A 21,977-nucleotide genomic window follows, 5' to 3' on the forward strand; every position below is an offset into this window, starting at 1 on the left:
GTTAGGTTCACTCCCTCTGGGGCACCTGGCATTGGCCACTGCGGTAGACAGGATACTGGGCTACATGGATCTTTGGTCTGACCCAGTTTGGCTGTTCTTATGTTCTAATTCTAACATATTGTGACATAATTCTCTAACCCAGGGGTCGGCAACCTTTCAGAAGTGGTGTGCGGAATTTTCCTTTATTCACTCTAATTTAAGGTTTCGCGTGCCAGTAATATATTTTAACGTTTTTAGAAGGTCTCTTTCTATAAGTCTATAATATATAACTAAACTATTGTTGTATGTAAAGTAAATAAGGTTTTTAAAATGTTTAAGAAGCTTCATTTAAAATAAATTAAAATGCAGAGCCCCCGGACCGGTGGCCAGGACCCAGGCAGTGTGAGTGCCACTGAAAATCAGCTTGCGTACCATAGGTTGCCTACCCCTGATCTAACCAATTATATCCCACTACCCTAATTAACTTACACCTGGCAACATTAATTATACAGCAGAGAGAAACTATTAGAGAACGAGACTGATTAACAATGTAAAAGTGGTGACCATAAAGATAAAACAATACGGAAATGAGAGTTTCACAACCACAACCATTGATAAGTGATTTCTTGCCAGTCAGGATGCTATTAAACTAAGTTTTCTTAAACCATCTTAAGGTCTGTTTCTTTATCTGGTGGTGATGGGCACTATCGGGACAGGATTGTCTTCCTAACAGCCCAATACCACCTTATTTCAGTGTGACTGGTTTGGGATGTGAGGATGTGACACTACGCTTCCCAGCTTATGGCCGCCCCTGCTGCTTAGCCAAAGGCCTTAGCCTGAGAACAAGGCCTCAGACTATCCTGGTGAGAGAAGGCCCATACACAGGCGGACTGTGATTTTGATTCTTTGTTTTTATACCTCTGTAACTAGCTAAGTGATAAAAAATACACCTAAGTTCTTAAAGTATAGGCTTTACAGGCAGGCTTGAATATCTCTATTCTAACAGTGGGTTCTACCCCTTCCTCCATTCTGTGTCTGTCTTGTCTATTTAGATTGTAAATTCTTCAGGGCATAGGCCATCTACTATTCTGTGTTTGTACTTGTCCTAGCACAATGGGGACCCACTGTTAGTTGGTCCTTAGGCACTAAGGCAATGCATATGATTTATAATAATAATAACTCTCATGCCACTTTGAGCCAAGGAAGCTGGCCTTGGGATGTTACTGCTTAAAAATGAGCTGGGGTTAAAACCATGGAATATTCTTTGTGACAAGTATCCCACAAATTCCATTGACCTCCCTTCTTTTCATTGCCTGGAGTAGGGTTTCCAATTTCCAAACCTGATGTGATCTCGCAGCTGGAACGAGGGGAAGAACCATGGGTCCCTGACCTCCAGGGCTCTGAGAAAGAAGTGCTCCCGAGAGCTCCCTGCACAGGTGAGGAATTGGTTAAACCAACTCAAAAACTGTTTAGGAATGCAGGAAACATTAGGGATGCCCTACAAAGACCCTGTGAGCTCTCCAAGTTCAGGATTGTTCCCTGCAGATGTGGAATCATTACGGCAGATGTCACTCATGGCATCCCTCCTATTCTGACTGACGACTGGCAGCAGGTCCCTCCCCGATCTCATTTTCCCCTGAGTGTTCTGGTGAGATGCGGACCAAAACTGATCCCTTCCTCTCTCCTCTGGGGAAGGGTTTGGAGAAAATCAGCTCCTGATAATTTTCATCTCTCCCACACATATTTTGGTTTGTTCATCCCTTTTTCTATTCATCTGAGATTTCCTTTCTTTCTGGTGCAGGGAGTGACCGATATCTGGATTCTCTTTGTCTGCCATCAGGTGATGGGCTGGTGAGTGAGAATGAGGAGGAGAAACCCCATCAGGAAGATGCTGAGCAAGTAGAACCACATGGAACGTTATCAGGAAGATGCAAAGGGAATGTTTCCAGGAGTTGTGCACTCCAAGAAAAAGAAAGAGCCTGTGAGACTCAGGAGAGGCCAGAGGAAAACTTCAGTAGCCTCCCAGACGTTGTAACACGTGACAGAATCAACTTGGAAGAGACACGCTACACATGCTCTGAGTGCGGGAAAAGCTTCACTTGGACCTCACACCTTATCAGACATTGTAGAATCCACACAGGAGAGATGCCCTACACGTGCTCTGAGTGTGGGAAAAGCTTCTATGGCCGCTCACAGCTTATCACACATTCTAGAATCCACACAGGAGAGAAGCCCTACACGTGCTCTGAGTGCGGGAAAAGCTTCAGTCAGCGCTCAGACCTTATCGTACATCAGAGAATTCACACAGGAGAGAAGCCCTACACGTGCTCTGAATGCGGGAAAAGCTTCACTCGGAGCTCACACCTTATCAGACATTGTAGAATCCACACAGGAGAGAAGCCCTACACGTGCTCTGAGTGTGGGAAAAGCTTCTATGGCCGCTCACAGCTTATCACACATTCTAGAATCCACACAGGAGAGAAGCCCTACACGTGCTCTGAGTGCGGGAAAAGCTTCAGTCAGCGCTCAGTCCTTATCAGACATCAGAAAATGCACACAGGAGAGACGGCCTACACATGCTCTGAGTGCGGGAAAAGCTTCAGTCACAGCTCTGCCCTGAGCAATCATAGGAGAATCCACACAGGAGAGACGCCCTACACATGCTCTGAGTGCGGGAAAAGCTTCAAGCAGAGCTCACACCTTATCAGACATCAGAGAATTCCACACAGGAGAGAAGCCCTACACATGCTCTGAGTGCGGGAAAAGCTTCAGTCACAGCTCTGCCCTTATTAGACATCAGAAAATTCACATGAGAGAGAACTGTAATAAATCCCTTGACTAGGGCTGGCCAAAGATTTTTTTTTTTTTAAACAAATCACATTTGCTAATTCCCACATAGTGATTTTTGCACTGTCTTCACCGTGGCCTCTCAGCTCCACCAGATCAGTTACCTGCTTCTGCCTTTTGCAGTTCACCCTTCTTTGGGGTCAGTCCTGTGATCTTTTCTATCAACTCCTTTCCTTTTGAGTCATAGGAGTGTGTGTCCCTCAGCCAGGAATGTTCATCCGCTCCAGGTGGGAGAGAGAGGTTTGATCCCAACAAGCTACACTGAGGCAAAAACTACCTGTGCCTTACGTCCACTAGGACTGTATATAGCGTTGGCTGCTCAAGTTAGTGATCTTGGTGTAAAAAGACAATTTATAGTTGTAGTTCAGATGCCGCCCAGGTGCAGTGGTTGGCATTAGCTTTCCCCTTGACCTGACCTAAACTCCATCACTTTTCCTAGTCTAAACAAACCCTGAGCATCACAGTTATACTGTTCCCCCATTTCAAAGCAATTATTAGTCATCAAGTTCCCTCTTGGGGAAGAAATTGTTTCATTCCCAGTTGCTCTGTTGTTGCTTCAAGTTGTGTTGGAGAGCAGATCTTTTTACTACCATTTTCCTCACTTAAAATATATTGAACTATAACAAAGAGCAGGAACAGGGCAGGGATAGGGGAAAATTGTCATTTCACCCTGTGGAAGCAGAGAAAGAACTGACAGCAAGGGGATGCAGTGCATGACAGTTTGTTAGCAAGAGTCAGGCTAACTGTAACCCTAATAACATGAGATTTGTAGAAGCGAGGAATGTGTGAGGCAAGTGGGAAAGAACTGTGTGAGAAGTTGTTGCAACCTTGTGTAGATAATATGGAATGTAGACTAAGAGTCTACATCAGTGAGCAAAACAAGATATCAGAATGACCTATGTATAAACAAAATGCAGCTGTTGCTCATTGTCTGTAACAAAAGGTATAAATGCTTGCTGTAATTGTTTACCTGTTGAGAGACCTGTTTAGCTCTCTCCCTCTACGCAATTGCTTGAGAAAATAAAGTATCTGACTTGCTGTACCCAAACAAAAAGTGAGAACTCTGTTATTCTCCGACAATTTGGGTATGTAGAGGTAATTTGGAAACTGGCTAAAGGCAATGAAAATTTAACAGTCCCTAGTGTAGTGTTAATCACAGTCCATTGATATATAATGGGGTTGTTGTACAGTCTTAGTCATAAAACACAATACATCATACTTAGTACATAAGGTGGACACTCTATAAGCTGTATGAAAGGCATACTTTTCAACTTGATATATATTTTGGAGCATGTGAATTTGCCCTTGTATTTCAGAGATTTTCTGAACCTCTGGTAACAGTGAAAGCAAATTTTGAAATCGATCAGGTGTGACGGAGCAGGGAGCGGGGCAGATTTGACCTCGGAATGTTGCAGGGGGGTTGCATTGGGGATGGGGGACTTCCCTTGAAGGAAGCTACCTGAGCTGTAACCTGAGCCAGGAGGGGGTTGGGAGAAATGACACCTTCTGCCCGGGAGACTGAACAAAGGGCAGGAGGAGCTGGGGGGAGCGGGAAGAGAGGAGCTGCTGGAAGAGTGAGTAGTTTTTCTCAGTTTTGGGCTGGGTGGTGCAACGCAGGGAACCCCAAGCTGGGGTCTAAGCTCCCTGAACCTCCCAGAAGGACCTAATTGAGGGGTTCTGGTTGTACCTACATGCTCTGCTTGAGACTGTGTTCCTGTCATCTAATAAACCTTCTGTTTTACTGGCTGGTTGAGAGTCACAGTGAATCTCAGGAAGAGGGGTGCAGGGCCCTGACTCCCCCACACTCAGTGACAACTGGTGGCAGCGGCGGGATCTACTGCACCCCGTGGACGGCGCTTCCTGCAGTAAGTGACTGGGGAGAAGTAAAACGAAGGGGGATTGACGGGAACCAGGCGTGCTGAAGAGTCAGAGAGAGACGGTTATCACCCCTGGGAGTGTGTGACCAGCGAGAAGGACTTTTGCAGTAACAGGGTCCCCCGGGGGATCGCAGCGAGTGGTCCCAGGGGCGGAGGAGTCTGCAGCTCGACCCTGGCAGAGAGGTGGTGACCTCGAGAAGGGCTGGCACACTAGGGGTCTCCCTGGAAACTGTGGGGAGCGGTGAGCACACAGGCCTGTGAGTGGCCAGCAGGAAGATGTATGCCAAGCGGCTTAAGAGCAACCTGGTGGAGCTGTGCAAGCAGAGGGGGCTGCGCATTGGGAGGCTCACCAAAGAACAGCTCATTGCCCAGCTGGAGGAGGGAGATCGCTTGAATGAACTGATCCCTGTCTCTTTGGGAAGCAGCCTGGCAGATGTAGCGCAGGCACCAGTGTCTGTCCCAGCTGGGAGTGGTCAGCCGGCTGCTGAGGGCTTCCCGAGACCCCTCCTTCCTATGCCTAGGGGAAGGGTGGGGAGGAGCCCAGCAAATACCGAGGGCGCCATGACCCCCCTGGCCAGCAGAGGATCCTCCCGGCGAAGCTTGCTGCCCAGCAGGGGATCCTCCCGGCCACGCACGCCATCCGTGGAGCGGAATGGGCTGGAATGGGAGAAAGAGCTAAACTGAGAGAGCTGGAGGATCGTGAACAACAGAGACAGCATGAACGGGAGGAGAATGAGAGACAGAGGCAGCATGAAGAGAGACAGCGTCAGCATGAACTGGAGCTGGCGAGGCTGAGGGGCCGCGAGCCCCCGGCTGCGGTGAGTGAGGGGGGACCCAAGACTGCATGGAGCTTTGATAAGTGCATCCTGGCCCCACGTAAGGAGGGGGAGGACATGGATGACTTCCTGGATGCCTTTGAGACGGCCTGCGAGCTGCACCAGGTTGATCCCGCGGACAGACTCCGGGTCCTTACCCCCTTACTGGACCCCAAAGCCGTGGCATTGTACCGCCAACTGGAAGAGGCGGAGAAAGGGGACTACGAACTATTCAAAAAGGCCCTGCTACGTGAGTTTGGGCTGACTCCTGAGATGTACCGGGAAAGGTTCCGGAGTCAGGATAAAACCCCTGAGATCTCATATCTGCAACTAGCCGTCCGCATGGAGGGATACGCCAGCAAGTGGGCTGATGGGGCCCAGACGAAGGAGGACCTGGTTAAACTGCTGGTACTGGAGCAACTGTATAAGCGGTGCCCATCCGACCTGAGGCTGTGGCTGGTGGACAAAAAGCCAGAGAACCCGCGACATGCAGGGCGGCTGGCCGATGAGTTTGTGAAGAGCCGGTCAGGGGGTGGCAGGGAGGAGTCCCAAAGGAACAGGCCCGCCGCGATGCGGAGAGAGAGTCACCCGGGTACCTCCCAAAGGGAGAATATGGGGAATCCCCTCCCAAGGGGAATGCCCAGCATTCGGGACAACCGACCGGCTCGAGGGGACCCACGGGACATGAGCTGCTATTACTGCGGCCGAAGAGGCCACATTCGGGCCCAGTGCCCCAAGCTCAAGGACAGACTGAGCAGACCGAACCCACACCGGGTTAACTTGGTAGAGGCCCAGACGGACGAGGGGCAGGCTTCTCACGCAAGAGGGGCTGGCAGCTTATCAACTGCTCAAGAGAGAGAAGGGCCACAGCCCAGCTTCTCTGGGGGGCCAGATGCTCCGGACTCAAAGTTCTCCGTTTACAGGGTGGGCGTGGGGCTGTCCCTGTGGAGCGAGTGCCTTGTTCCCCTGGAGGTGGATGGGAAGAAAGTTTATGGATACTGGGACACGGGCGCAGAGGTGACACTGGCCCGGCCCGAGGTGGTGGCCCCAGATCGGGTGGTGCCCAACACCTTCCTGACCCTGACAGGGGTGGGCGGGACCCCATTCAAGGTGCCCGTGGCGAGGGTACACCTGAAATGGGGGGCCAAGGAGGGCCCCAAGGACGTGGGAGTGCACCACCATTTGCCCACTGAGGTGTTGATGGGGGGAGACCTAGAGGACTGGCCAAGCAACCCCCAGACTGCCTTAGTCGTGACCCGTAGCCAGAGCCGGCGAGGGGCACTACGCCCTGACCTTGGGAAGGATGTCACATCGGAGGCACAGAACCCTACCCTGGTGGGGAGGGAACACCCAAGGACAAGGCTTGGGATGGCTGTGGCTTCCGACCCAGCCGATGAGTGGGAGCAGGTCCCCGTCTCTTCCCCAGCCGCCGAGTTCCAGGCCGACTTGCAGAAGGACCCCTCCCTGCGGAAGCTAAGGGGCCTGGCTGACCTCAGTGTGGTACAGACCATGATGAGCGGTTGCAAGGAGAGGTTCCAGTGGGAAAAGGGATTCCTATACCGAGAGTGGGCTCCCCCAGGGGAAGTGGAGTCCTGGGGGATCAGGAGGCAGCTGGTGGTTCCCCAGAAGTTTCGCCACAAGCTACTGTACCTGGCCCATGACATCCCTCTCGCAGGGCACCAGGGAATCCGTCGCACCAGGCAGAGGCTGCTACAGAACTTTTACTGGCCCGGGGTCTTTACCAACGTCCGACAGTACTGCCGATCCTGTGACCCCTGTCAGAGGGTGGGGAAGGCCCGGGACAAGGGGAAAGCGGCGTTGAGACCTTTGCCCATCATAGAGAAGCCTTTCCAGAAGGTGGCCATGGACATAGTGGGACCTCTCAGCAAGACGACCCGGTCAGGGAAGAAATACATTCTGGAGGTGGTAGATTTCACCACCCGCTACCCCGAGGCAGTGCCCTTATCGTCCATCGAAGCAGACACTGTGGCAGATGCGCTGCTGACCATTTTCAGCCGAGTGGGGTTCCCCAAGGAAGTCTTGACGGACCAAGGGTCCAACTTCATGTCGGCCCTACTCCGGTGCTTGTGGGAGAGATGTGGGGTCCGGCACAACTGGGCCTCAGCATATCACCCCCAATCCAACGGGCTGGTGGAGAGGTTCAATGGGATGCTAAAAATGATGCTGAAAACATTTATGAATCAGCATGTGCAGGACTGGGACAAGTACTTACCTCACCTGCTGTTCGCGTACAGGGAGGTACCCCAGGAGTCTACCGGGTTTTCGCCTTTCGAACTGTTATATGGAAGGCGGGTAAGGGGGCCCCTAGACCTGATGAGAGACGAATGGGAGGGGAGGGCCACTCCTGATGGAGAGTCGGTGGTGGAGTATGTCCTTACCTTCCGGGAACGACTTGCCGAGCTCATGGGCCTGGCCAGGGAGAATCTGGCCAGAGCCCAGAGGAAGCAGAAGGTCTGGTATGACCGCACAGCACGGGCCCGCGCCTTCGCCACTGGGGATCAGGTGATGGTCCTCATCCCTGTGAGGAAAAACAAACTCCAGGCCACCTGGGAAGGGCCCTTCAAGGTTGTCAAGCAACTAAACGAGGTAAACTATGTGGTGGAGCTGTCGAACCGGGCACACCACCACCGGGTGTACCATGTGAATATGATGAAGCCATATTATGACAGGGGGAATGTGGTGTTGGCCGTGTGTGGACATTGGGAGGAGCAGGGAGATGACCCTTTAGTAGATCTATTCCCTGGGACAAGAGCTGGTTCCCCCCTGGAAACAATTCCCCTCTCTGATCGGCTAACCCCTACCCAGCAAGCTGAGATCAGAGGGGTGCTGCATCTGTACCGACAGCTGTTTTCCAATCAGCCTGGACGCACTAATCTGACTGTCCACCGGGTGCAGACAGGATCGCACCTGCCTATAAAATGCTCCCCCTTCCGAGTCACAGGGAAAACTGCTCAGGACCTGGAAAGAGAGATCAATGACATGTTGGCTTTGGGGTTGATCCAGCCATCTTCCAGCCCTTGGGCCTCGCCAGTGGTGCTGGTCCCCAAAAAGGACGGGTCGATCCGGTTCTGTGTGGACTATCGGAAGCTCAGTGCCATCACTGTAGCCGATGCCTACCCCATGCCCAGGCCTGACGAGCTCCTAGACAAGCTGGGAGGCGCTCGGTACCTTACCACCATGGATCTTACAAAGGGCTACTGGCAAGTGCTGCTGGATGCAGATGCCAGGCTGAAGTCGGCCTTCATCACCCCTCTGGGGCTCTGAGTTCCTGACCCTGCCTTTCGGCCTCAAGGGAGCGCCGGCCACCTTCCAGCGCCTGGTGGATCAGCTACTGAGGGGGATGGAGAGTTTTGCCGTGGCGTATATTGACGACATCTGTGTCTTTATCCAGACCTGGGAGGACCACATGTCCCAGGGTAGACAAGTGCTGGACCGACTCCAGGAGGCTGGGCTGACCGTAAAACCGGAGAAGTGCAAGGTGGGGATGGCTGAGGTATCCTACCTAGGCCACCGGGTGGGGAGCGGCTGCCTAAAGCCGGAACCAGCCAAAGTGGAGGGGATCAGAGACTGGCCCGCTCCGCAAACCAAAAAGCAGGTCCAAGCCTTTATTGGGATGGCGGGGTACTATCGAAGGTTCGTGCCCCACTTTAGCTCCATAGCCGCCCCCATCACTGAGCTGTGCAAGAAGGGGAAGCCAGACAAGGTGGTCTGGACCGAGGAGTGCCAGGGGGCTCTCCAGGCGCTGAAGGAGGCTCTGGTCAGTGGCCCAGTTCTGGCAAACCCAGACTTTGACAAGCCCTTTATGGTGTTCACCGACGCCTCCGACACGGGACTGGGGGCGGTGTTAATGCAGGAGGATGAAAAGGGGGAGAGAGACCCCATCGTGTACCTGAGCAAGAAGTTGCTACCCCAGGAGCAGAACTACGCGTCCATCGAGAAGGAATGCCTGGCCATGGTGTGGGCCCTCAAGAAACTAGAGCCATATCTCTTTGGGTGACACTTCACCGTGTACACCGACCACTCTCCCCTGACCTGGCTGCACCAGATGAAAGGAGCCAACGCCAAGCTCCTGAGGTGGAGCCTGCTCCTGCAGGATTATGACATGGACGTGGTCCATGTGAAGGGAAGTGCCAACCTGATAGCGGACGCGTTGTCCCGGAGAGGGGGCCCTGAACTTCCCCAGGTCACTGGGCACAGTAACCCTGCTCAGTTCAGTCTCGAAGGGGGGAGAGATGTGACGGAGCAGGGAGCGGGGCAGATTTGACCTGGGAATGTTGCAGGGGGGTTGCATTGGGGATGGGGGACTTCCCTTGAAGGAAGCTACGTGAGCTGTAACCTGAGCCAGGAGGGGATTGGGAGAAATGACACCTTCTGCCCGGGAGACTGAACAAAGGGCAGGAGGAGCTGGGGGGAGGGGGAAGAGAGGAGCTGCTGGAAGAGTGAGTAGTTTTTCTCAGTTTTGGGCTGGGTGGTGCAACGCAGGGAACCCCAAGCTGGGGTCTAAGCTCCCTGAACCTCCCAGAAGGACCTAATTGAGGGGTTCTGGTTGTACCTACACGCTCTGCTTGAGACTGTGTTCCTGTCATCTAATAAACCTTCTGTTTTACTGGCTGGTTGAGAGTCACAGTGAATCTCAGGAAGAGGGGTGCAGGGCCCTGACTCCCCCACACTCTGTGACATCAGGTACTAAACTAGTCCAATTAAAGTGTATCTGGAACCTAAGGGCTACTTGCAAAATTCTATTTGCAGGCCAGTAAATAATACGATTGCCTGCAGTGGTAATGAGATTAAAATGTATGTCTTGCAATGTGGTGGTTTTAACATACACACAGCTATCATTAGCTTGAAAAAGTAAGTGTCCTGTCAGGGTAGTTCCTTGTCCCCTACCCTCCCAGCAAACGTAGTCATGAAGAGTAACAACTGCTCTTGGCTTCAGTTTACGGATACACTGAAGCTGTGGGGGTTCTAACAGCCAAAATGTCCATTGACTCCCTAACCCCATCCAAATGTCAGATGTAATCCCAGGAGCACTGACTAAAATTCGATTGGGCATACCAGGTAGTCTAATTTCCCAGCTGTCTCGGTGAATTACCCAATCCCACATGCATCCTCCCCATGGACCCAGCAGGATTCGGTATGTGGGAGCCCACAACCCCCTAATCGGTCCATATGCTTGGAAGGAGCATTGAGAACGTCCACACTTCCACCCAGAAGGTCTCCAAGTATGTCTCCATGGCCACAGATCAGATGGTACTCCTGATGTGTCTGTAAGGGCAGTGGGCCAAGCCTGAGGCTCTAGATCATTCCGAATGGCCATTAGCTGGTCATTCAGGAAATCCTGAATTCCAAGACTTAATGCAAATAGAGATTTGAAAATGTTTGTTGTACTAGTAGTACAAAAGGGGGGGTTGTGGAAGCAGAGAAAGAACTGACAGGAAGGGGATGCAATGCATGACAGTTTGTTAGCAAGAGTCAGGCTAACTGTAACCCTAATAACGCGAGATTTGTAGAAGCGAGGAATGTGTGAGGCAAGTGGGAAAGAACTGTGTGAGAAGTTGTTGCGACCTTGTGTAGATAATATGGAATGTAGACTAAGAGTCTACATTAGTGAGCAAAACAAGATATCAGAATGATCTATGTATAAACAAAATGCAGCTGTTGCTCATTATTGTCTGTAACAAAAGGTATAAATGCTTGCTGTAATTGTTTACCTGTTGAGAGACCTGTTTAGCTCTCTCCCTCTATGCAATTGCTTGAGAAAATAAAGTATCTGACTTGCTGTACCCAAACAAAAAGTGAGAACTCTGTTATTCTCCGACAACTGTCTGTAATAACAGAAGAAGATAGGGTAAATCAGAGGAATTCCCTTATTCCCCATCACCATCCCAATCCCCCTGTTGTTCAATTGGGTAGGTCAATATTTTTTCTAAAGGCCTGGGAAGAGGATTCCCTAGTATATGACTTGTAAATAAGCAAAATACCCATGCATTGGGCTCCCAAAGCAGTTGTGGCCCAGGCCCTGCAGCAGGTCGCTCCTGAAGATATCTCCTTCCTAATCAGCTGCATGTTGCCTATTATATGGGAAATGCAATCCCTATCTAGGTAGAGATGGGAAAGATGGAAGTGACATTTGTCTTCAGCTCACCCCTGGGAGATGCTGGAAATGTGTAGAAAATGAAATCTGTGTTGAATATGGTATAGCTTCTAAAAGATACCTATTTTTAATAGATACCTGACATTTGGTGTCTTACAGAGATTCTAAGCTGCCCCTGAATTTAGTCCCTAATTTAAATCTGTGCCACTAGATTAAAGAAATAAAAGGGCATAGATGGAGTTATACCTCACTATCACTACTGATATGTTGTGAGGTTGGTGAAGAATTCTACGCCAGAGAAGTGTAGAATTACTCCAAGTAAGGTCAAAGATTCGACAAGAACTCAGGTAGAAATTGTAGGTACTAGTGGTTGATTTTCACCCCAGAGATGGAAGCTCTGGTGACCAGTGGCCCAGGTAAACTATTTTTAGGACACTGCTCCCTCGTTAAGTGGCATTGATCACACTCCTCAAGGATGCCATGATTAAATTGGGCACAACTGTCTTTTACCATTTGGATCCAAAGTTTTCATGAAGCACAGAGAGAATCATAGATGATTAGGGTTGGAAGAGACCTCCAGCGGTCATCTAGTCCAACCCCATGCTCAAAGCAGGACCAACACCAACTAAATCATCCCAGCCAGGGCTTTGTCAAGCTGGTCCTTAAAAACCTCTAAGGACAGAGATTCCACCACCTTCCTAGGGAACCCATTCCAGTGCTTCACCACCCTCCTAGTGAAATAGTGTTTCCTAATATCCAACCTAGACCCCCCCCCTGCAACTTGAGACCATTGCCCGTTGTTCTGTCATCTGCCACCACTGAGAGCAGCTGAGCTCCATCCTCTCTGGAACCCCCCTTCAGGCAGTTGAGGGCTGCTATCAAATCCCCCCTCACTCTTCTCTTCTGCAGACTAAACAAGCCCAGTTCCTTCAGCCTCTCCTCATCAGTCACGTGCCCCAGCCCCCTAATAATTTTTGTTGCCCTCCGCTGGACTCTCTCCAATTTCTCCACATCCTTTCTGCACTGGGGGCCCCAAAACTGGACGCAATACTCCAGATGTGGCTTCACCAGTGCTGAATAGAGGGGAATAATAACTTCCCTCGATCTGCTAGCAATGCTCCTACTAATGCAGCCCAATATGCTGTTAGCCTTCTTGGCAACAAGGGCACACTGCTGACTCATATCCAGCTTCATCCACTATAATCCCCAGGTCCTTTTCTGAAGAACTGCTGCTTAGCCAGTCGGTCCCCATCCTGTAGTGGTGCATGGGATTCTTCCCTCCTAAGTTCAGGACTTCGCACTTGTCCTTGTTGAACCTCATCAGATTTCTTTTGGCCCAATCCACTTATTTGTCTAGGGTCACTCTGGACCCTATGCCTACCCTCCAGGGTATCTGCCTCTCGCCGCAGCTTAGTGTCATCCGCGAACTTGCTGAGGGTGCAATCCATCCCATCATCCAGATCATTAATAAATATGTTGAACAAAACCGGCCCCAGGACAGACCCCTGGGGTATTCCACTTAATACTGGCTGCCAACTAGACATTGAGCCGTTAATCAGTACCCATTGAGCTTGACAATCTAGCCAGCTTTCTATCCACCCTATAGTCCATTCATCCAATCCATACTTCTTTAACTTGCTGACAAGAATACTGTGGGAAACCATATTAGAAGCTTTGCTAAACTCAAGATATATCACATCCACCGTTTTCCCCATATCCACAGAGCCAGTTAACTCATCAGAGAAGGCAATCAGGTTGGTCAGGCATGACTTGCCCTTGGTGAATCCATGTTGATTGTTCCTGATCACCTTCCTCTCCTCCAAGTGCTTCAAAATGGGTTCCTTGAGGACCCGCTCCATGACTTTTCCAGGGACTGAGGTGAGGCTGAACGGTCTGTAGTTCCCTGGGTTCTCCTTCTTCCCTTTTTAAAAGATGGGCATTATATTTGCCTTTTTCCAATCATCCTGGACCTCCCCTGATCGCCACGAGTTTTCAAAGATAATGGCCAATGGCTCTGCAGTCACATCAGTCAATTCCCTGAGCATCCTCAGATGCATTAGATCTGGACCCATGGAGTTGTGCATGTCCAGCTTTTCTAAATAGTCCTTAACCTGTTCTTTCACCACTGAGGGATGCTCACCTCCTCCCCATACTGTGTTGCCCAGGACAGCAGTGTGTTAGCTGACTTTGTCTGTGAAGACTGAGGCAAAAAAAGCATTGAGTACTTCATTTTTTTCCACATCATCTGTCACTAGGTTGCCTCCCCCATTCATTAAGGGTCCCTTACTTTCCCTCACCGTTATCTTGTTGTTAACATACCTGTAGAAACCCTTCTTGTTACCCTTCACATCCATTGCTAGCTGCAACTCCAGTTGTGTTTTGGCCTTCCTGATTACACCCCTGCATGCTCAATCAATATTTTTATACTCCTCCCTAGTCATTTGACCAAGTTTCCACTTCTTGTAAGCTTCCATTTTGTGTTTAAGCTCAACGAAGATTTCACTATTAAGTCAAGCTGGTCACCTGCCATATTTGCTATTCTTTCTGCTCATTGGGATGGTTTGTTTCTGTGCCCTTAATAGGTCTTCTTTAAAATACAGCCACCTTTCCTGGACACCTTTCCCCCTCATCTTAGCCTCCCAGGGGATCCTGCCCATCAGTTCCCTAATGGAGTCAAAATTTGCTTTTCTGAAGTCCAGGGTCCATATTTTGCTACTCTCCTTTCTTCCTTTTGTGAGGATCCTGAACTCAACCATCTCATGGTCGCTGCTGCCCAGGTTGCCACCCACTTTTACTTTCCCTACCAATTCTTCCCTGTTTGTGATCAGCTGGTCAAGAGGAGAACGGCCCCTGGTTGGTTTCTCCAGCATTTGCACCAGGAAGTTATCCCCAACACTCTCCAAAAACTGCCTAGATTGTCTATGCACTGCTGTATTGCTCTCCCAGCAGATGTTGGGTGATTGAAGTGCCCCATGAGAACCAGGGCCTACGATCTGGAAACTTCTCTTAGTTGTCCGAAGAAAGCCTCGTCTACCTCATACTCCTGGTCCGGTGGTCTATAGCACACATCCACACCACATCTCCCGTGTTGCTCTCACGTCTAAATATAACCCAAGGACTCTCAACAGGCTTTTCTTCAGTTTCATACTGGAGCTCTGAGCAATCATACCACTCTCTTACATACAGTGCAACTCCTCCACCTTTCCTCCCCTGCCTGTCCTTCCTGAACAGTCTATACCCATCCATGTCAATGCTCCAGTCATGTGAACTGCCCCATGAAGTCTCTGATATTCCAGTCACATCATAGTTCTTTGACTGTGCCAGGACTTCCAATTCTTCCTGCTTGTTTCTCAGGCTCCTTGTGTTCATTTACATACACCTAAGATAACTAGCCAATTGCCCTGTTTCTCAGTATGAATCTGGAGGCCCTCCCATTGCATTCTCCTCCTTGTGTTTCCTCCCGGTATCCCCCTTCCCCACTTACCTCAGGACTTAAGTCACCATCCCCCAGCGAACCTAGTTTAAAGCCCTCCTCACTAGCCTGCCTGTGAAGATACTCTTCCCTCTCTTCGTTAGGTGGATCCCATCTCTTTCTAGCAATCCTTCTTCCCGGAACATGCCATGGTCGAGGAATCCAAAGCCCTGTCTCCAACACCACCTGCGTAACCACGCATTTACCTCCACAATTCAATGGGTCCTACCTGGGCCTTTTCCTTCAACAGGGAGGATGGATGAGAACACGACTTCTTCTTTGAGTAATTGCTCATATCGATTCCAATTAGGTGTGCGCGCACTGCGTGCACCATCGTCGCAAGACTTTTACCCTAGCAACACTCGGTGGGTCGGCTGAGGTGCCCCCTGGAGTGGCGCCCTTATGGTGCTGGATATATGTCCCTGCCGACCCAGCGCCCCCTCAGTTCTTTCTTACCACCCGTGACGGTCGTTGGAACTGTGGAGCACGTCATAGCTGATCTCCACTTCCCTAGCTCTTTACTCATTTGTATCTCTAGTTAGTTTTTGTAGTATAGTTGTTAGTAGTTTATAGTTGTAGTTATTAGTAAACTTTGTAGTTAGTGTATATAGCAGTTGGAGGAAAGGGGCCCTCCCCCTCCCTCCTTCCTGGTACCTGGGCTCATGCCTAGGTCTCCGGGTTTCAAACCCTGCTCGGTCTGCCTTAAGCCGATGCCTACAGGAGACCCCCACGACTCCTGCCTGAAGTGCCTGGGGGAATCCCATCAACCAGATAGTGCCACATCTCTAAGGCATTCAAGCCTCAGACAAAAAACGAGCAGGATTTTTGTTTGAGGCAGCTCCTCATGGAAGCGGCACTTAGCCCTGTGCCCGTGGGCCCGAGCCAAGACCCGGCGCCGTCGGCCAGAAGCGCACCTCTGGCACCGGAACGACCCAGCACCGGCAAAGATTCCCGGCACCGGACGTCCTCAGCGCTCGCTATCTCCGGGGTCTAAGAAGCAACACAAGCAACCTGCTGCTCCTGCACAGTTGCAGGCACCGCCTGTGCCCGCCATGGAGCAACGCCCCATGCCAGACCGTCCCGCAAAGGCTCCAACTCCGACACCATCAATTCCGGCGCCGCAAGCGCCGTTGAGTCCGGTTCATATAAGTTCCCCGGTGTGCACCGTGGTTGAGCTCGGTCTACCGTCTACCCCGGAGACCTTCTCCACAGCCTGTGACTTAATCACACTCACCGAGTCGGGACCGTTGCAGCCTCCGGCACCGCCGGTGCAGTCTGTCCCATCGATAGGGAAGCCGGCTACCATGCACCCTCCATCACAGACTGAGATGGCTCGGCACCAACCTCAGTCCCAGTCCAAGTCGCGGTCCCGATCTAGACGCTGGTCCCGTGCATGGTACTGCTCGCAGTCCTGGCACCGATCATCATCTCGGCGCTTGTTGTACTCGTGGCACCGCTCCACCTCAAGAAGATCTCCTTCCTGGTATGGTCGGTACCAGTCAAGCTCCCTGCACCGATCCCGGCGCCAGTCTCCGCGGAGTTGCTCCCGGCACCGCTCCACGCGTAGATCTTCATCGGGGTCCAGATCTGCCTCCCGGTACCGATATGGCCGTCGATCCCGGTCCAGGTTGCGGTACCGCTCCAGATCACAGCACTGATCTCTATCTCCGTGATGAGGCCCAATGACATGGGATAGTTCGACACAGCATGACCAGTTGTGGCTCCACCTTGGCCTTCCCACCCCAACTTGAGGTCGTCCCAGGCGGAGAGTGGCTACCCCGATCTGGCTCAGGGACCACCGCAGTGGTCCTTTTGGACCCCTTGGGCATACCACCAGGCCCAAGGCGTCCCCTCAAGGCCCACCAGGCCCAAGGCGTCCCCCTTCTCGTTCAGCCCATTTGGAACCCCGAGTCCCGGAGGCCACGGTCAGCTGCCCACCCCAGGGGGCTCGGAGACAGCAGCTCTGCCCTTAACTCAGGCCCATGCCCCTAGCATAGAGGACTTAGGACAGCTGGACCTCCCCCAGCAAGACTTGCCCCAGGAACCGTTAGTCCTGGGGCTGTCTTCCTCGTCGTTGCCTGACGAGGTGGTGGTAGGCACGACTTCCTCTATCCCACCACCTATAGACCTCCTTGCACACCAAGACTTACTGCATAGGATGGCACAAAATATGAACCTCCAGGTGGAGGAGGTGGTAGAGGTAGAGGATCCGGTGGTGGACATCTTGTCGGCCGATGCCCCCACACGTGTAGCCTTGCCATTTATCCGGACCATCCAGGCTAATGCCAATACGATCTGGCAGTCCCCGGCATCTATTCCTCCCACTGCCATGGGGATGGAGAGGAAGTACTTGGTCCTCTCGAAGGACTATGAGTACTTATACATTCACCCCCAACCGTGCTCCCTTGTGGTACAGTCAGTTAATGAGAGGGAAAGGCACGGTCAACAAGCGCCCGCTCCTAAATCCAAGGACGCTAGGCACCTGGATTTATTTGGGCACAAGGTCTATTCGACTGGTGGCCTACAACTCAGGGTGGCTAACCAGCAGGCTCTCTTGAGTCGTTATAATTACAATACCTGGAACTCGATGGGGAAGTTCAAAGAGCTGGTTCCTCAAGAGTCCAGGGAGGAGTTCGGGGCCTTGCTGGAGGAGGGCAAGAAGGTAGCCAGGACGTCCTTGCAGGCTTCAATAGATGTGGCAGACTCGGTGGCTAGGACTCTAACCTCCAGCGTAGCTATGCGCCGCATCTCATGGTTGCAGGTGTCCGGTCTTCCTCCGGAGCTGCAGCAAACAATTCAAGACATGCCCTTTGATGGCCAGGGGTTATTCTCGGACAAAACTGACTCTAGACTTCAGAGTCTTAAGGATAACCAGGCCATCATGCGCTCATTGGGCATGTATACCCCAGTGATGCAGCATAGGCCCTTCCGACCCCAACTGCAGCGCACCTACCCTAACCCTCAGCCACAACAGGACTTCTCCAGAAGGTGTGGCCGGGATAGTAGTATTAGGCAATCTTGCCCTCAGACGGGCCAAAACCAGGGCCCCAGCAAAACTTTTGAAGGTGCGCCCGAGGGCAGAGCACCAGTCTCCTTGCAGGATCCTTTTCCACCTTTCTCCAGCCACCTCTCCTATTTCCTCCCTGCATGGTCCCGCATAACATTAGACCGCTGGGTCCTACGCAAGGTGGAAAGTGGATACCAACTTCAGTTTGGTTTGTCCCCTCTTTCCCACCCTCCCTCCCCGTCCCTCTTCAGGGACCCCTCTCACGAGCAACTCCTTCTACAGGAGGAACAGTCGCTCCTGGCTGTCGGAGCCAGAGAAGAGGTTCCAAGGGACATGAGGGGCAGGGGGTTTTACTCCCGTTACTTCCTGATCCCCAAGGCAAAAGGGGGCTACGGCCCATTCTGGACATGCGCAGATTCAACAAATTCATGGTAAAGTTGAAGTTCCGCATGGTTTCCCTGGGGACCATTATTCCTTCCCTGGATCCTGGAGACTGGTACGCCGCCCTCGACATGAAGGACGCGTACTTCCACATAGCGATTTACCCACCGCACAGGCCTTTCCTCCGCTTTGTGGTCAACCAACAGCACTTCCAATTTACCATCCTTCCCTTCGGTATATCCACGGCACCAAGGGTCTTTATGAAGTGCATGGCCGTCGTAGCTGCCTCACTCCGTCGACATCGGATCCAAGTGTTTCCGTGCCTCGACGACTGACTCTTTCGGGGTCGCTCCGAGCTCCAGGTGTAATCCCGTGTTCGGTTCACCATGAGCTTGTTCAGACAGCTGGGCCTGCTGCTCAATGCCGAAAAGTTCACTTTGCAGCCTACCCAAAGAATAGACTTAGAATCATAGAATCTCAGGGTTGGAAGGGACCTCAGGAGGTCATCTAGTCCAACCCCCTGCTCAAGGTAGGACCAATCCCCAGACAGATTTTTGCCCCAGATCCCTAAATGGCCCCCTCAAGGATTGAACTCATAACCCTGGGTTTAGCAGGCCAATGCTCAAACCACTGAGCTATACCTCCACCCCTTGGAGCAGTCCTGGATTCAAATCTCGCCGTGCATGCCTACCGCACACCCGCTTCCAGTCCATGGTGGACATTATCCACAGCCTCCAGAGCTTCCCGACCTCGACAGCACGCACATGCCTTAGTCTTCTGGGGCACATGGCATCATGCAGCTTCGTGATCAGTCATGCCAGACTACGTCTCCGTCCATTTCAGACCTGACTCTCATCAGTGTACCATCCAGGCCGACACAATTTAGACACAGTGCTCACTGTACTGAAGGAAATCTTATCCTCCCTGGCTTGGTGGCTGAACCCCGACTTTGTATGCGGGGGAATACCATTCCATGCCCCACAGCCCTCCCTGGTCCTAACCACGTACGCATCATCTCTGGGCTGGGGCGCTCACCTTGCGGACCTCCGCACACAGGGCCTTTGGTCCACTCAAGAGATAGCCCTGCACATCAACGCTCGAGAACTGAGAGTAGTACGCCTGGCGTGTCAGGTTTTCTGTGAACACCTTCAGGGCCGTTGTGTCGCAGTCCTCATGCACAACACAACGGCCATGTTTTACATCAACAAGCAAGGGGGAGCGCGGTCATCTCTCCTCTGTCAGGAGGCCATCCAACAGTGGGAATTCTGCATAGCCCACTCGATCGACCTGGTGGCGTCATTTCTCCCGGGAGTCCAAAACATCTTGGCAGATCGCCTCAGCAGATCCTTCCTGGCTCACGAGAGGTCGATTCGCCCGGACGTTATCCATTCTGTTTTCCGGAAGTGGGGATTTCCCCAAGTAGACCTCTTTGCCTCTCGCAAGAATTGGAAGTGCCAGGTGTTCTGCTTTCTCCAGGGACGCTCCCCGGGCTCCCTGTCGGACGCCTTCCTAATACCGTGGAAAGACCACCTGCTCTATGCCTTCCCTCCATTTCCGTTGGTCCACAAGGTCCTTCTCAAGTTACGCAGAGACAGGGCCCGCTTAATATTGATCGCCCTGGCGTGGCCCAGACAACATTGGTACACCACACTCCTCGATCTGTCGTTGGCCACACCAATCCCTCTCCCGTTGTGGCCGGACTTGATCACTCAGGAGCATGGCTGACTATGTCACCCAGACCTGCAATCCCTCCATCTCACAGCATGGATGCTGCATAGCTAACTCAATCTGAGCTGCGTTGCTCCCGCTCGGTGCAGCAAGTGTTCTTGGGTGGCAGAAAGCCCTCTACTAGGTCCACATATCTGGCTAAGTGGAAGCGTTTCTCCTGCTGGTGTGCCCTGAACAATACTGCTCCTCTGGAGGCGTCGGTACCTACCATCCTGGATTATCTCTTGTCCCTGAAACAGCAAGGCCTCGCTGTTTCATCCATCAGAGTACACCTAGCAGCGATTTCAGCCTCCATCCCGGCGAAAACGGGTGCTTGGTTTTCTCCAATCCCACAGTCAGCAGGTTCCTTAAGGGATTGGAACATCTGTACCCACAAATTCGGTGTCCGGCCCCTACCTGAGACCTCAACCTGGTCCTATCTAGACTCATGGGTGCCCCGTTCGAGCCAATGGCCACCTGCTCGCTTCTGTACCTTTCCTGGAAAACAGCATTCCTCATCGCTATCACCTCGGTGAGACGTGTGTCGGAGCTTCGGGCCCTCACTTCAGACCCACCGTATACGGTGTTCCATAAGGACAAGGTACAGCTGCGACCACACCCCACCTTCCTTCCTAAGGTGTCGTCTACCTTTCATGTCAATCAAGACATCTTCCTTCCAGTCTTCTATCCAAAGCCACACACTTCTTGATGAGAACAACAGCTGCATTCTCTAGATGTTCATAGGGCTCTCACCTTTTACATCGATCTAACAAGACCCTTTAGGAGGACAGCCCAGCTGTTTGTGGCAGTGGCAGACCGGATGAAGGGCCTCCCGGTCTCCACACAGTGCTTCTCATCCTGGATCACATCATGCATCTGTGCGTGCTATGACTTGGCTGGTGTCCCAACTACGCATCTTACTGCCCACTCCACTCGGGCTCAAGCTTCGTCCTCCACCTTCCTGGCTCATGTGCCCATACAGGAGATCTGTAGGGCAGCAACTTGGTCATCCGTGCATACCTTCGCTTCCCACTATGCCATAGTGCAGCAGTCAACGGGTGATGCTGCATTTGGTTCAGCAGTCCTGCACTCCGCGACATCTCACTCCAACCCCACCGCCTAGGTAAGGCTTGTGAGTCACCTAATTGGAATCCATATGAGCAAGCACTTGAAGAAGAAAAGACGGTTACTCACCTTTATAACTGTTGTTCTTTGAGATGTGTTGCTCATACCCATTCCAAACCCACCCTCCTTCCCCTCTGTTGGAGTAGAGGGAAGAAGGAACTGAGGGGGCACTGGGTCGGCAGGGGCATATATCCAGCGCCATAAGGGCGCCACTCCAGGGGGCGCCTCAGCTGACCCACTGAGTGATGCTAGGGTAAAAGTCTTAATTGGAATGGATATGAGCAACACAACTTGAAGAACAACAGTTACAAAGGTGAGTAACCATCTTTTTCACCTCAAACTCCTTTATCCTTCTTCCCAGAGCCATGTAGTCTGCAGTGACCCACTCAAGATCATTCTTGACAGTATCATTGGTGCCCACAAGGAGAAGTAGGAAGGGGTAGCGGTCTGAGGGCTTGATCAGTCTCGGCAGACACTCCATCACATCCTGAATTGTAGCTCCAGGCAAGCAGCACACTTCTTGAGTCTCTCAGTCTGGTCAGCAGATGGACGACTTCGTCCCCCTTAGGACGGAGTCCCCGACCACCACCACCCGTCTCCTCCTCTTGGGAGTGTGGTCGTGGAACCCCCATCCCTAGGAAAATGGATCTTA

The 21,977-nt window shown here is 51.9% G+C and overlaps 1 protein-coding gene across 1 annotated transcript in view; it reads left to right on the top strand.

Annotated features, from left to right (window-relative positions):
* Positions 1-2,090: 2,090 nt before the first annotated feature.
* LOC135889374 (zinc finger protein 420-like) overlaps positions 2,091-21,977 on the top strand; it is a 63,696-nt gene continuing 43,809 nt past the window's right edge. The window contains exon 1 of the mRNA XM_065417242.1: positions 2,091-2,531. Within this exon, the coding sequence (XP_065273314.1) occupies positions 2,125-2,531 (407 nt within the window). The 5' untranslated portion in view covers positions 2,091-2,124. The remainder of the gene's footprint in view (positions 2,532-21,977) is intronic.

Source organism: Emys orbicularis, chromosome 15 (assembly GCF_028017835.1).
Source record: "Emys orbicularis isolate rEmyOrb1 chromosome 15, rEmyOrb1.hap1, whole genome shotgun sequence".
NCBI classification, from domain to species: domain Eukaryota; kingdom Metazoa; phylum Chordata; order Testudines; family Emydidae; genus Emys; species Emys orbicularis.